The 15724-nt window shown below is 33.3% G+C and overlaps 3 protein-coding genes and 1 long non-coding RNA gene across 6 annotated transcripts; 2 read left to right on the top strand and 2 right to left on the bottom strand.

The window, feature by feature from the left end:
* The first annotated feature begins 1122 nt into the window (after nt 1–1122).
* LOC114737036 (uncharacterized) lies at nt 1123–1961 on the top strand. The gene is made up of 2 exons (XM_028924933.1): nt 1123–1215; nt 1305–1961. The coding sequence occupies exons 1-2, from the start codon at nt 1123–1125 to the stop codon at nt 1959–1961; spliced, it is 750 nt and encodes a 249-aa protein (XP_028780766.1).
* A 3895-nt stretch (nt 1962–5856) lies between these two features.
* On the top strand, nt 5857–11270 carry LOC114737008 (indole-3-glycerol phosphate synthase, chloroplastic-like). Of its 2 annotated transcripts, none has more exons than XM_028924893.1 (10): nt 5857–6112; nt 6595–6852; nt 6939–7115; nt 7534–7608; nt 7748–7792; nt 7890–8054; nt 8496–8574; nt 10491–10573; nt 10676–10744; nt 10853–11270. In XM_028924893.1, the coding sequence occupies exons 1-10, from the start codon at nt 5972–5974 to the stop codon at nt 10940–10942; spliced, it is 1182 nt and encodes a 393-aa protein (XP_028780726.1). In that variant the 5' UTR covers nt 5857–5971; the 3' UTR covers nt 10943–11270. The 2 variants fall into 2 exon arrangements, with proteins under 2 accessions (XP_028780726.1, XP_028780725.1); XM_028924892.1 differs by having other exon boundaries at nt 6592–6852.
* On the bottom strand, nt 9644–10575 carry LOC114737012 (uncharacterized). Its single transcript, XR_003739382.1, has 2 exons — nt 10460–10575; nt 9644–10059 (listed from the first exon to the last, which is right to left on the bottom strand). It is a non-coding gene; the product is annotated as an uncharacterized LOC114737012 (long non-coding RNA).
* Nucleotides 11271–12840: 1570 nt separating the features above from the next.
* On the bottom strand, nt 12841–14739 carry LOC114737010 (protein transport protein Sec61 subunit gamma-like). 2 transcript variants are annotated; one of them, XR_003739380.1, is made up of 4 exons: nt 14572–14739; nt 14365–14480; nt 13055–13118; nt 12964–12980 (listed from the first exon to the last, which is right to left on the bottom strand). XR_003739380.1 is itself a non-coding variant. In XM_028924895.1 (3 exons), the coding sequence occupies exons 1-2, from the start codon at nt 14663–14665 to the stop codon at nt 14365–14367; spliced, it is 210 nt and encodes a 69-aa protein (XP_028780728.1). In that variant the 5' UTR covers nt 14666–14739; the 3' UTR covers nt 12841–13118. The 2 variants fall into 2 exon arrangements, 1 of the variants encoding a protein (XP_028780728.1); XM_028924895.1 differs by having other exon boundaries at nt 12841–13118.
* Nucleotides 14740–15724: the final 985 nt, after the last annotated feature.

The raw sequence follows: 15724 nt of genomic DNA, 5'->3' as shown, positions 1-15724 counted from the left end.
GTTGGTGGTTCCCTGGCGCAAATCCGGTGCTCAGGTAAGGTGTCTCCTTTGGAAAAATGAATTGTTCCTCATTCCTTTTCTTCTTCTCCATTGTGTCGAAATCCTGGCTTCAATTTGCTGCTTGTCTCTATTTCAGTTGGTTCATGCCTATTCTGCCAACATGGAGTGCATCGTCTGGTGGTCTTTATATGTTTTCTTGGTTCATACATTTGTTTCTTTCTCAAAATTCTCACCGTAGTCCATTTTCGTTTCATTGCTGGCTTGAGTGGTTGTTTGCTTGGTGCATAGCTGCTTGAAGTTTTGCTTCAGGTGTGGGTTCATTTATGTTGAAACCGAAACTTCATGCTTGCCCTGGGTTAATTTGATCTCGGTTTGCCTCCTCTGCTGAAATCGAGACATCGTTCATCTGATTTCAGTTTGGTTCCTCTGTTGAAACCAAAACATCATGCTACTTCCATGGACTGACCGAAATCTGGTATAGAACATGTACTCAACGTTTTGATCAGTTAACCAAAACGTCTTTGTATTTCTTTTTATTCGAGTGGTTACCGACATCTGTTAGGGATTTCAATTAGTGGTTGTACTCACGTTTTGGTCAGTTAATCGAAAAGAATTCCCCTGAATGGTGGGAAAAAAAATCATCATTAATTTTGGGATTTTGATTATTAATGACACCTCATTTTGCTGGAAAAAAAAGTCATTATTTGTAGTTTATTAGAGATAGAGGATATGTTATTTTGACCTGAATGTTGTACTTCAATTAACTTGACATGAATGGCATAGAACATGTGGCTATACTTGTTAAATACTATACCTGTTATATCATATCTCCAGGACTGAATGGTATGCTTTTTGGGTTGAACTTGTGATGATTGAAATGTTGTAATTGGTCTATAGCATAATGAGTAAAAAAAAAAACAAAGCTTCGTGGGATATAAGAACCACAAAGGTCTTTATTGACCTATGCATTGAAGAAGTTGAAAAAAGGGGAAGAAAAGGAACTAACTTGACAAAGCTTGCTTGGACAAGTCTTGTGGACAGCTTCACTGCAAAGACTGGGAGAGTCTATACGAGAATCCAATTGAAGAACAAATATGATACCCTGCGAAAGGAGTGGCAGTTATGGGTAGGCTACTCCGTGAGACAGGTTTGGGGTGGGATGCTGAAAGGAATACTGTTAGTGCCCCTGATGATTGGTGGGAGAAGAAAATAGTGGTAATGGTTTAACTTTTTTTGAGCTTGCATTTTCTCACATGTTAACGTTTTTTGTATAATGTATTATATTTTTGGTGTTGAATGCACAGGAAGTTCCAGGCTACGAGAAATTTAGAGAAAAAGGGCTTCAATTTCGGGCTGAATTGACTCAACTCTTTGGGTCTGTAGCTGCAACTGGACCACAGTCATGGGCACCTTCTTCCATGACACTTCCAAGCGAAGGAGTTCCTGAAGATGATATAGAAGAAGGGTCTGGAGATAGTGATGAACTTTTAGGGGCACAAACTGGCATAAGCGGAGAGTTTAATTCGGTCACATTCAATGACAATAGTGGAGGAAGTGAAGGCAACACTGGGATGAGACAGGAAACCAATCGTGGGGGTAGAAGCACAGGTGGCAGTCGACCTAGTAGCTCATTAAGGGTTAGAAAAAAAGGTGAATCCATGAAGAAAAAACCCACTACCACTATGAAAATAGCGGATGCACTAAGCAGGATAGCTCAAGCAAATGAAAATGATTCTCAGTGTGAACATGAGGAGATTTCAGAAGCACGTGCTTATGAGACGTCAATTGCGGGAGTCATGGAGCACCTTAATGAAGTTGATGAAGTTGTTGATGATCCTGATCTGTTTGGCCGGTGCACAACACTCCTCATGGACAAGCCAGCTGCAAGGGAGATGTATGTGGCTCTAAAGAACAAGAGGGAAAAACTCCTGATCTTCTTGAAGCATGCAACTAAGGATTGAGACTTCATTTGTGTTGCTTATTATATTATTTGACTACTTTTTGTGTTGCTTAGAAGATGACTGTGATCATTTGTATATATTTTTAGGAATTATGTAACCAGCACTATTGTATATATTTTTAGCATGCAACTGGCCCTTTTTCAAACATGCTATTTGAGCAATTGATGGAACACATATTTCGTGCGTTGTTTATGCAATTGAACAAACAAAATTTATTAACCGAAAAGAAAGAGTGACGCAAAATGTAATGGCGGTTTGCGATTGGGACATGTGCTTCACTTTTGTATTGGCTGGATGGGAAGGTAGTGTGCATGATGCTCGTATATTTGACCACACCCTCACAACTCCTTCCATGAACTTTCCCCATCCGCTTCAAGGTATATTTTAAATTGCTACAATTTATTTATGCTTAACTATTAGAAAACAAAGTTTATTAACACCAATCATATATTTCATGTAGGCAAATATTATTTGGTGGATGCTGGCTATCCGACACCCATGGGATACCTTGGTCCCTACAGACGTGAACACTACCATCTCCCTGATTTTCGAAGGTCATCTGCATTTGAAAATGAGAATGAGGCGTTTAATTATTTGCACTCAAGTCTACGGAGCACTATTGAAAGAACTTTTGGAGTTTGGAAGAGTAAGTTTGCAATTTTAGGAAACATGTCGAGCTATGACTTTCCAACACAGGTTCAAATTGTTTGTGCAACGATAGCCATACATAACTTCATTAGATCAACATCCATTTCTGATCCTGGTTTCATTCAGTTTGAACAAGAAGGTTTTTATGCAGAAGAAAATAATAATGATGATGGAGTTGGATCTTCACATATACCTTCATCAATAGAATCTTCATCTCACATGGCTCGACTTCGTGACTCCATAAGAGATTAAATTGTTCACTATATACAAGAATAGCCATGTCTTTCTTATTTCCTTTTTCTTTTCAGATAATGTAATGTGTTGTTAAAAAAAACTACTTGGACAAATATATTTCGTTGCAACCTCTATTATTAAGACAATTAATATGAAATTTTTTGTGTGGTTATTTAATTTTGTGAAAAAAAAATTATGGGATTTCATCTTTAAGAAATAATAATATTTTTTTTGGCAAAATAAATCATTTTCCTAAAAAACATATTTAATTATATTATTAATATATATACACATTAATTTTTTATTATTTATATTATTTATGTCTTATTTATTATGTTGCCAAAATATATATTATTAACAAATTTATTACTTCAAATAAACATATATTATGAAATATATCTTATATGTAATTATCGTTTAAACTTATGTCTTTTTTAGTAATTTCTACATATCAAAAAACACTTCTGACAATAATTATCCAAACACTCTTACTTTATCAGAATCACTTTTCAGAAAAGCTATTCTTTCAAAATCTATTCTCCAAAAGCTATCCTCCAAACCATGGTTTTGCCTTATCCAAACACCCCCTTTGGATGCCTATGCGTGCCTTGCGAGCTTCGGATTTCAAAAATTAGAGATTTATTGCTTTTTGAGTACTACCTGATTTTATGATATTCTGAATATAAATACTACCTCTTACACGTCAAAAAGAATATAAATATTACTGATTAAAAAAACTAATTAAATTAGTTATTTATAATAAATATGTGTTATCTTTTTTAAAATAATACTCCTCCAATAAGGGTCTTATATTTAGGACCAGAAGAGTATTACTAATCAAGTGTGTTAGTTAGAACTATTATTATTACAAAGACTATTTTTCTAAAAAATAGATAAATATGAGAGACAAGATGGATTGGATTTTTATATTTAGAATCAAAATAAAAATCAAACAAAATCTTATATTAAGAACCAGAACTCGCATCAAATAACTAACTTACACTAAAATTAGTTAAAACACACTTATTCATGAAGAAGGTGAATGGAAGAGTGAATGAGTAAAAATAAGAGATAAAAGAGAATGTGTCAGAGAGAAAATATGAAAGAAATATATAATTAATTAGAGACATAAAAATGAAAAAATGTATTAAATGATGCTTATAACAAAATCAAATCCTTTTAAAAATTTGATGCTTATATTTTCAACTGGGGGGAGTAAAATATTAGAATGTATATTAATATTGTAAAATAAATTAATAAAACTTTAAAAATTGTATAACTTTTTAGGTCAAGATAGGATCCGGACACCTCTTTTCACATCTCAAGTTATTTTTGTCCAATCTTAAAAATTTTCATACTAAAGTTAAGACGAAGTTACAGGGATGAGACATGTTTAAGTACCTTTACATTTTGTCATATTAAAACCAAGAAAATGGGTTAAACTCATCAGACCAGTTAATTTAAAGGAAAATTTTCAAAAAATATACTCCTAAAATTTTAAAATTTTAAATAAAAAATAACTATAAAAATATGTTATTATTTGTTTTTTTAAATATTATCAATTATTATTAAAATATAATAAATAAATCTGATTTGAAAATTTAAAATTTAAATATATTTTCTTGTAATTCCCCCTTATTTAAACTCGAAAATTGCAAAAGGCAGACTTGAAATTTTACCCTTCAAGTTTGCAAACCCCCTTAAAAAAAAAAAAAAAGGGAAGCCTGATGTCAAACTTGGCCTGATTAAAACAATAGCCCCTATAGTCAACGCTCACTGAGAAATAGGACAAAATAGGCTTTGAAAGGCCAAATTGTGCAAGTGAGCATACCAAAGAGGGCCCTTGCCCCTTGGACTTGGACTGGATTGTTTTTAGGAGATTTTTTCGCTCCGTCTCTATCCTGCCACAGTAATCTTTTTTTTTTTTACCAGCATCCTGCCACAGTAATCTAAAAAGTGAAATATATATATATATATATATATGTATTACGAGTTTCCGGAGGTTCTCTAATTTTTCTGCCATTCTTAAATAATCTTGGAAAAATGATTAAAAAAAACCGTCAAAATAAAAAAGTTGTAAATAAAGACTCATAATAATATTAATATTGATTTTGACAATAATAATATAAGTTTTGATAATAATTTTTGTAAACCGATCTCTGTGGACAATAGTCTTTCATTATATTTTTTTAATGATTTTGTCCGGAGTACACATTATTAAGAAAAATTAGACGAAAAATTTAATTGAAAGCCACATCTCACAACTCTGAGAGTGTTTGGAGACCATAAAAAGTACTACCTCCGGTCCTTATTATAAGACCCTGTTTGACTTTTTGTTTGGTCCTAATTATAAGACCCCAATCCATTTTCTCTCCCATATTTATGCATTTTTTTTCCAAGATAATCCTTCTAATAATGATAGTTCTAGCCAATATACTTAATTAGCAAGGATATTTTAGGAATGACAACACTTATTTATTACAAATAACTAACTTAACTTACTTCCTTAATCTCCTCAAATAAGTCAACTGGGTCTTATAATTAGGACCGGAGGTAGTACTTCTCAAAAAAAATTTTATACAAATTGAGATAAATTTTTTTACATATTTATTTTGTATATTGTAAAAATACTTTTAAAATTATGATTTTAATTTCATCCAACTACTTTTCGTTGCTCACAAAGTCACTGGAAAGATTCATCACGTGTCAAGTTTAATTGACACGTGTTGGATATCAGAGCTGGTAGAGGCGGGGGCGCAGGCACACCAACCACCTCATGCCCAACGAAATTTATTAATTACCTTAAGAATTTACGTACTCTTTGGGCAAAAAAAAAGTGACAGAATATAAGAATAAAATATTTACATTCCTTTTTTTCCCTCTTTTTTTCTCTCTTTGTTAATTATTTTGTTTTACAGTATTTTTTTAATATTTTACTGCTGTGTTGATAACTGCAGAAATTGGGAAAAAAAAATAACTGCAAAAATTGATCCAGTGGGAAGCAGAGCAGCAGTATAACAGACGATCTCGGCTGAAAGCAGAGGGACTGTCCTCTTGTTTTATCAGTTCGTCTTTCCAAGCCTGCTTGTCATTCCCCTTCTAAATTCTTTCTTTACCCTCAGTCCACAATGCATTCTTCCCTTTCTCTCAAGCCTACGTTTCTGGTTGCCCCTTCCCTCTCTTCCCGAACCCCAAACGGGATCCCGCCGCCAGGTCAAGTGAATTCCTGCGCAAGACACTCTTTTCCCGCTTTCTCTGTTCGATCCCAGGTCGAAAGTTCTTCATGGCTGATTTAAATTGGTGACTTTTTTTGGTTCTCCATGTTCGTTTGATTAGACTATGATTTGGGAAGTTAGTTGGGTTTGTAGGAGCTTGCTGGAAATCGAAAGAAAAATAGGATTTATGACCTCCAATTAAGTAATGTGATGTGAAAATTCTAAGCCATGTATAAGCTAATTATTGTTCAAATTGATTGATTGCAATGTCATCTACATTGCTTTTTGGTTATTATTTTTTTCCCTTATTTTCTTTATAACGTTTTGCTTACAATTGGACACCTTCCGCATAGTTATTGATTCTCTTAATTTTCATATCTCATTCGCAATGGAGTGTGTTGAAATGATACTGTTGTTTTATCCATATTTGACTTCATTTTTCAGTGTAAAGATGCGATGATTATATAATGAGGAAACCTAGTGGTTACTCTATTCTCTTTAAGCTCATGTCATATTCCGGTTCGTTTTCATAGATGGGGTCAACTGATAGTCCGCCTGCAATAGCTACATCTAGCGAATCGTTGGCAGATACCCTCAAAATTAAGGAGTGGGAAGTGAGCATGTTACAGAATGAAGTTGCTGCCAGCCAAGGTATAAGGATAAGGAGAAGACCGCCAACTGGGCCCCCTTTGCATTATGTAGGTCCCTTTGAATACCGGTTGCAGAATGAGGGAAATAGTCCTCGTAATATTTTGGAAGAGATTATATGGTACAAGGACACAGAAGTCACACAAGTACGACAACTGAATGATTTTCCTCTTTTGATTTACTTAAATATATTTTTTTGCGTAAAATAAACTGTAAATTGTTTGATTTTCAGATGAAAGAGAAAATGCCTCTCAGTGTACTGAAGAAAGCTCTTGAAAATGCTCCTGCCACCAGGGACTTCATTGGCTCCCTAAGGGCGGCCAATGAACGAACAGGACTTCCAGGATTGATAGCTGAAGTGAAGAAAGCTTCGCCAAGTAGAGGTGTCTTGAGAGAGGACTTTGATCCAGTAAGTGTGTCTTCCTTTTTAACTCTGTTCCGTTTTTATCTATGATTAAGATTTCTCAACATTTTTAAAAAATGTGTGAAGTTGTTATTGGTGCCAGTGTGAATTCTTATATTATCTGGCTGGCACCATTGATAGTTTGTTTGTTAGTTTCTCTTCCTTTCTGGATTGCAACTTGTTGGATGGATACTACTTAATTTTATATTTTCATTTGGCTTCCTGCAACCTATAGCCTTTGTAATACTCTTAATTTGTTGTTTCTGGGAGATCTCATATTTTTTCATTTAATGGGTTGTTCTATCTGTCGGTATTTTCATTACCAACACCCAAAGTAATGAGCAATAATTACCACGGTCCTCTAGTTTGTTTGTTATTTTCTCTTCACATTATATGGTACTATTCCAGAGATTCTTTGTGACAGGTTGAAATAGCTCGAGCTTATGAAAAAGGTGGAGCAGCATGTTTAAGTGTTTTGACAGACGAAAAGTATTTTAAGGTACCCTTTGCGTCTTGCATTTTTTCTGAATCTCCTCGTAAGTTTATTGTTGCTAAGTGATATTTAGTTGTTGATAAGCTGGCAATATTGCAGCTCAATGTTAGCTATCTCTTACATGCTATTGATGTTAACAAAACAGGGGAGCTTTGAAAATCTTGACTTGATAAGGAAGGCTGGAGTAAAGGTTTACTTTCTGAGTTGTTTTGCTATCTCATATTGGTTTTATTTTATCACCTAAATCTGTGGTGTATGTCTTGCGCTAATTGCCTAAAAATATGCAGTGCCCTTTGTTGTGCAAAGAATTTATAGTAGATGCATGGCAACTTTACTATGCTCGAATTAAAGGTGCAGATGCAGTTCTTCTCATTGCTGCTGTTTTGCCGGATCTGGATATTAGTTACATGATTAAGATATGCAAGATGCTTGGACTAACTGCTCTCGTGGAGGTAGAGTTGATGCTTCTTTGTTTGTTCTGTTTCTTATGTTTCGCTTTAATTCTGTTTGCTATAGTTAAGCAAATGTGTAGTAAAATTCCATCATTTCGGTGCTCAAATCTGAAATCTTTTACTACCACCTTACATTGACCAATGATGCCGAACCTATTTAGGGATGAGCTCTATGCTATTTGAGACCATGAGCTTTCCACTTCCCTAGGATATTTTTCCCTCCATTTAGACTGCAGGGAAATTACATGCATATTATAATAATGTAAATAACTTCAATTCAATTTGCCTTAATCCATGAATGTGCATGGCATATTTTCTAGTTTTGTTACTGCCAACTCAGAATTTCTGGGGTCTGTTGTATTGTACGTTCATTATTTTTATTTTATGATAACCAATGGAAAATATCCATATATTTTGAATCTTTGTGTTGTTTGTCCCTAGGTGCATGATGAGAATGAATTTGATCGTGTCCTTGGAATAGAGGGGATTCAGCTTATTGGCATAAATAATCGTAATCTTGGTATGCCTTCTTTCTGTCTCTTGATAACAGTTATGCACTTTTGGTTACTTCTTTTTCTAACAATAAAGATTTCTCTCTCTCTCTCTCTTTTTTTTTTTTAAAATAAATGATTATCCCTTACTTCTATGTAGAGGTTAGGATATCCGTTATCGTTATATGCAGTAGAGTTGAATGTTGCTTTGGTGGCAAGTCCACTTGTCCATGAAGTCTCTTATTCCTCCATGAATTTTGACTTGGTATGATACTGGAAACATAACTAACAAGTCTGATTTTCTGACGAGTTGTTTGCTGTTTGTTGAAGTTTGTGATCATTATGCAAGCAAGAATTCTTATTTTAATGAATTTTCTTATTGTTCAATTGAGCTGTACGGTCATTGTTTGAGCACACATTTGTTGGTGGAGCTTATAGAGTATTTAATTTATGGGTTAATGTTGTATAGCCTATTGAAATATTGTTAGCTAAGTACTACAGCTTGCGTCGATAAAGAAAAAGGATTTTATTGTATTTTGGACTGGAGATTAAGAAATTAAGCTGTCATTTCCAGAACATAAGCATATCATTTTGCCGTTGTCTAAATATTCAGATCTTGTAGTTAGTCTTCTATTTTGGGTCTACCATCTTGAATGGTAGTATATAAAACCTTCTGGTTCATTACTTTCTGTTTTTAACCATGCAATTGTGAGCCCTCTCATTTGTTACTACATGAGTTCTTTCTTCTGATAGGTTCCACGATTTGTAGAGTTATGAGCAAGGATCTTGAACTCATATAACTAACAAAGTTCAAAGGGTATCTCCCAAATTACAGTGAATATCAAAATCTACCTGCCTATCCCCTCTATCACATAATTTAATGTAATGTAAAACTACATATTAAGTGATAAATAAATAAAGAACAAATCCTAATCGAGATGTCTATAGGCAATATCTCATCATTATTTGGGACTGAAAATAAGTTAAGAACTCGTAAAAGTATGCCAACAAGTGATCCACTAGTACTTACACCATCTATCCCATGATCCATGAAACTCCGTCAGCCTCACATGTAAACTTAATGTTATTAAATATATATTTTTTCCAGTTAATCTATTTTGGCAAGAACATAAATGCAGTGTTTCTTACACTTTCCTCTGGTTCTATCTTTCTGTGTGCATGTGCGCACGTGTTTCTGTGTGCAGGGCGGGGTTCCTAGTTTTAGAATGGTGTGTGATGGTTAGGTCGAAACAAATTTTTTATTCACTGTTTTGTTGATTTGATTATAAGTGCTGGTTTTGTCTTAGATGTCCTAACCCTTGTACTTCATCGAATTTACAATTTTAAATTGACTCATTGAATGCCTGTCTCTGTAGTCCCATTTAGAGGTTACTACGTGATATATTAGTTTGGTGATGTTAAAAAAGTATGTCTTCTTGTTCATAAACAATCTTCTATTTCATCTTTGAATATAATCATTGTTGTCTTATTCTGAATTTATGTGCATGACCGACCTATTCTTGACCTGGTATGATATCAGAAACTTAACTAACGAGTCTGATTTTCTGAGAAACTGTTTGTTGTTTGTTGAAGTCTGTGATCATTATGCAAGTAAGAGTTCTTATTTTGATGAATTGTCTCATTGTTGAATTGACCTGTATGTTTGAGCACACGTTTATTCACCGGTTTGTTGAATTCATTGCAATTATTCGATTTGTCTTCAATGTACTGACCCTCAAGTACCTGCCTCGGTAGTCCTATTTAGATTATTACATGGTAAATTAGTTTTGTGATGTTAAAAAAGTAAGTTTTCTTGCTCAAACTTCAATACGTGTTTGACTAAAACATAAACAATCATCTACTTCATCTTTGAATATTCTCATTCTCATCTCATTTTGAATTTGAGAGACGGACCTATTGTAGCTTTGTTACTTTTGGTTTGCAGGAACATTCGAGGTGGATATCAGTAACACAAAGAAGCTTCTTGAAGGAGAGCGAGGAAGAATAATCCGTGAGAAAGACATAATTGTATGTCCTCAATATCTTTACTAAGACTTCCTTGAAATATCTGTGTTTTTGGCAGTGATTATGCTGCTAATGATGATCTTGTTCCATAAATTGTTTGTTAAGGTTGTTGGGGAATCTGGTCTGTTTACTCCCGATGACATTGCCTATGTGCAAGAAGCTGGCGTCAAAGCTGTAAGTATTGTGGATATTATAATCAAACCTTATCTACAAATTCAGTGACCAGTGCATGCGGCCGATAACTGTAATATAATCTCAAACTACAATGTTGGTTTTTTGCAGGTTTTGGTTGGAGAGTCTATTGTAAAACAAAGTGATCCTGGGAAGGGAATCAGCAATCTTTTCGGCAAAGATGTATCTCTTCAGGTCTGAAGTCAGCAATCATCGTAGCATTTGAGGTTATAAATTTTGTCTGTACCAAAAATAAGTTATTGAGCTTACAAAAAATAAAAAAGGTTAGTGAAAATGCTTTTGGATCAGATTGTGGATGACAAGTTAATTTGCTGTCAAGTCCTTGTGGAATTTAGCCCCACGTTTGCGAGAATTCTTCTGTTTCCCAACTCATCTTTCTGGTGATTAGTTTCGACTTGGTAGATTAATTTGAAATTTTTAATTAAATCTTTAAAATTGAAATGATAATTTAACATTCAATTCAACATGAGATGTATATGTATTGGGTATATAAGAAATGTTGCATGTATTTAGAAGAGTGGAAAACTCGGGAAAATGTTCGAATTCTAAATGTTATGTTGTCTTTAAAAGTTAAAAAATAATAATAAATAATGTTTTTTGTAGGTAGAAATATCTGTGTAGAGTTGATGCAGGGAAATGTGGGGAGAAGGGTAGAGAATTGAACCTCCAGGCATTATTCAAACCAAATATTTTATGAAAATAAACAGTAAAGAAAATATTATCTGCATCAACCCAGTTCTTACAAATTATTCTACGCCTAAGCTTTTGAGGCTTTGCCTGGTATCTTCGTGGAAAAGTAAATTCTTTTCTCTGGTAGGGAGATTAAGACATGTAATATTCATTATATTTTTGTTCCATTATTCATCATTCAAGAGTAACAGTCCTTCCATTTAATTTAATTTAACGATATAGAAGATATTAAGGTGTGATTATGACCTAGCAAGAGTGAAAAAGACGCAATGCTGCGACGTTGACTAGGGAGAATACAAGAGCGAGTAGTATAAACCATTAGACAAAAAAAGAATCAACCTAGCAGATTGCTCAGTGGTTCCTTTAATTTCATTCATGAAGGAGAAAATAATTAAATCTTGGGACAATCTCAGAAAAAGCCCTTAAAATATATCAAATTCTTGATTGGGTCCTTGAATTTTGAAAACGACAGGATGGGTCATTGACCCAATTTGTCATTTGTGAAATTAAGGCGGATTGACAATTTTGCTCCTGACTAAGTAAAACTGAGTAATTATTCTCTAAACAAATCTAAGTAACACTTACACTGTTCTAGTTATTACAAGATTAGTTGTAGTTAATAATAAGGTACCTGACAATAATAAAATATCTGATTATGAAAAAATGAGTAGTTATTCTCTACACAAATTTAGGTAATACTTATATTGTTCTAGTGATTACAAAATTAGTTGTAGTTAATAACAAGACACCTGACTATGAAAAAGTGAACAGTTATTCACTACACAAATCTAGGTAACACCCAAACCCTTATAGTGATTCTTTAAATTATTATAGTGAATGAATACAAAAGAGGGTAAAGTTGTCAATTCCTCTTGATTTGACAAATGACACATTGGGTCACTGACCCATCCTGTTATTTCCGAAATTTCAAGACCCAACCTAGAATTTCTTCTATTCCAAGGACCTTTTTTGGGATTTTCCCTTAAATCTTTAGCTAGAAATTTGATACTCCAATCAAACGCTTCACAAATTACAAGTGGATGCTAAAACTATCTTTTATGTTAACATTGTTAATTAACTTTTAAACATTGATTTGACAGCTAAGGTAAGTTGTAAATACTCTTCAAAAATACTTTTTCACAAATCGAAACAAACTTTTTTATATATTTATTTTGTATATTATAAAATCATTTTTAAAATCATGGTTTTATTTCTATCTAAACATCCCATAAGTATAGGTAAAAGTGTGGTTTTGATACTAACCTTTTTTTACAGATTTGATGTTTGATCCCTTAATTTTATTAAGTATTTTTTGAGTTATTTAATCCTAACGATAAGGTTAAACTCCCAATCCAATGACACTCGAAATAACTCAACGAAACCAAGAGTATCAAAATGAAGATGAAAATTGAAATTGAAAACCAAGAGTATCAATTTATAAAACAACGACTTGAAACAAAATTGCAATGCCTACTCAATTCCTTCTCAAAGCTCCATAAATTTTCACAAGGTCTACAAATAACGAACGTATAGTTCCTAAGATTAGAGGAGATGATACAAAGGAAACACAGCATAAATTAAGTACATTAAATCATACTAACGAAAAGGATCTCTTCCTGCTTCGCATACTTGGCTGCATTTCTTGAGTGCCAATACTCCCCTCATCCTGCGAGAGAACCAACAACCATTAGATTTTCATTCACCAAAGCAAATAAATGTCCTACTTCCATTTCCCTATGGACGCATATTTTTTCTCTTGGCCTTCATGCCATATGACGCTTTTAAGGTCCAATGCATCAACAGTATCTACCAATCAGTCTAACTGAGAACGTTAAATTCGTATTCAATTTCAAAAGTCAAACCCATACAATAATTAAGTAGAATCTACATATTTAAGAAATTCTTTCAACAAAAATTCCGTCAGTAAAGATTATGCGTGAACAAGTAACATTTTCATGGGGCATATAACATGATAAAATTATGCATCAACTGGATTTGTATCTACGTATGTATGTGTATGAACACACAAACCCACCAACCCACCCATATATATTTTTTCAGAGTCAGGATCTCCCAATCCCCCTTGCAACTTGATCTTTGCAACCCCGTGGTCAACCTTAAGGTAAAATTTTGATCTCAACATTCTTGTATCCTTAGTCATTAAAGAAGGACTCCTAAGCTAATGGCATAAGCAATTGAATAGAGTAGATATGCCAAGACCATTTGTCCATGTAACTGCACTCTCTGATGTCTTACTAAAGATAATGACTGACTACATTTTGTGAATTGCCATTTATGATTACCACCCAACAGAAATCAATCTAAATAAAGGGCAGTAACCACCAATTATCACCCGTGTTTTTTTCAGTGAGAATTGTTAAGGTTCAAATCTTGTAAAAAGAAATTATAAACAGCCGGCCAAAAGAACAAAAGAAAAGCAAATACTGGCCTCGATTTCGAGGAAGAAGAAGCTCTATGAATTCTAGAGCACAATGTAAAACAGTAAAAGAAAAGTTTCATTTAAATTAGCATATTGAATACATGTAGAAGTTTGGCTACATGAATAGCGATTGGATCCAAATAATTAGAAAAACATGTGAAGCAACAAAACATCAAATTTTCAATTGCTTCCCTCCCATTCATTCCCTAATATCAAATCGTTCCAGCTAAAACACCGTCATATAGTCAGAGTGTCAGATCATTCCCCTCTACATCCAGCACCCAATAGAAAAGAAAATGAAGGAGAAAATTGCACATAGCTCCAACAAGTACATATACCAACTCCTTATTAGGCAGGAAAATAAAATCAAAAGGCCACACGGACTACCGCATAATTCGTGGAAATCAAAACGATGCAGGCGAAAACGGTAGAGGAAAAAAAGATGCTATAATATGCAAAAAGTTAACTTTACCTAACCAGATCCGACGATAATGTTGTTGATGGGAATGAAGATCAGCTTCACAAAGAAGCCCACAAATCCCATCACTACGAAACCGATCGCTGTGCGGACCGCAACTTTGGAGAACTCTACAATCAAAAGCTTCCAATAAATACCCAGGCAAAAAAAAAAAAATCAAAAGACGGGAAAAAACAGAGGATCGGTAAGAATGAGATTCACCTTTGCGATCAGGCTTGTGGCAGCGCTTTACGAGTCGAACGCTGTCCTTGGCGAAATCTCTGAGAGGATCGAAGACGGAATCAATGGCGTCCATTCCTGATCTCTCTTTCTCTCTGTTCTCTTTGTTCAGATCGAGGATCTGAATGCAAACGGATATTTTTTGGATCCCCCCGATGGAATTCTGAATTTGGTTTCACAATTTTGTTTTATTTATCCATGCAACACGCGTATGAGAAGGAGATTATACACGTCGAACAGCCCAATAGCGTGCTGCCACGACATCTCCTATTGTGGACAAGTTTGCGTTCAATTCTTATTCAATTTAATTTTATAATTTTAGCGTTTTTTCTAGTTTCATAAAATTTAAGATATAAATAAAAATACAATATATGCGTTACATAAATTTAAAATCAAATATTTGAAAAATTATTTGATTATTTGATTTGATATCATTTTTATCTTTTTAAAATACCTGTATCTATATGATATATAATATATAGTATTGAATAAAATTTTTAAAATGCATAATCATATAAAATTTAATTACATTATATATTTTATATTATCATTCAATTAAATTATTTTAAGTTATTGGAGTGTAGTTATCATTTTACTTATCATTAGGTGGGCTATGAGGTCGAAATATGAACTGTTTTTTTTTTTTGGGGGCCGAAGCTGGTTATTTTGTAAATGGTAATATGAGTTATTATAAATTTTATTAATTCATTGATCATTGTGTTCATATATTATATTGATATCAGTAACATTGATATCAAATTATTAACATCAACATTATACTAATGACATGTACCTACATACATATATTTGTATATAATATTATTAAATTTAAAAAAAATGTCATACAATATACATATATAAACTAGTTATTTATAGCATGAACAATATCATATGAGTATGAGCCTACAATCAATCTAGTTATTGTTTATTTAATTAAAAAAAACAAGTTGGCAAAAACAATCTAATAAAAAGTATAAAACTTTAGATTCATTTACTTCGATAATGATCTAATAGAATTTTAAACATTTATTCATATAAATTTTTATCCGTAAAAAAAGTTCATGGGATAATATTTAATTAAAGAATTTAATCAGATAAATTAGAGAAAATGAATTTAAATTTTTGTGTGTGTAAT

This window comes from Neltuma alba, unplaced genomic scaffold (genome assembly GCF_004799145.2).
Source record: "Neltuma alba isolate B1F8T4 unplaced genomic scaffold, ASM479914v2 tig00013398_pilon, whole genome shotgun sequence".
In the NCBI taxonomy this organism is placed as follows: domain Eukaryota; kingdom Viridiplantae; phylum Streptophyta; class Magnoliopsida; order Fabales; family Fabaceae; genus Neltuma; species Neltuma alba.
This window is presented reverse-complemented; position numbering and strand designations above follow the sequence as displayed.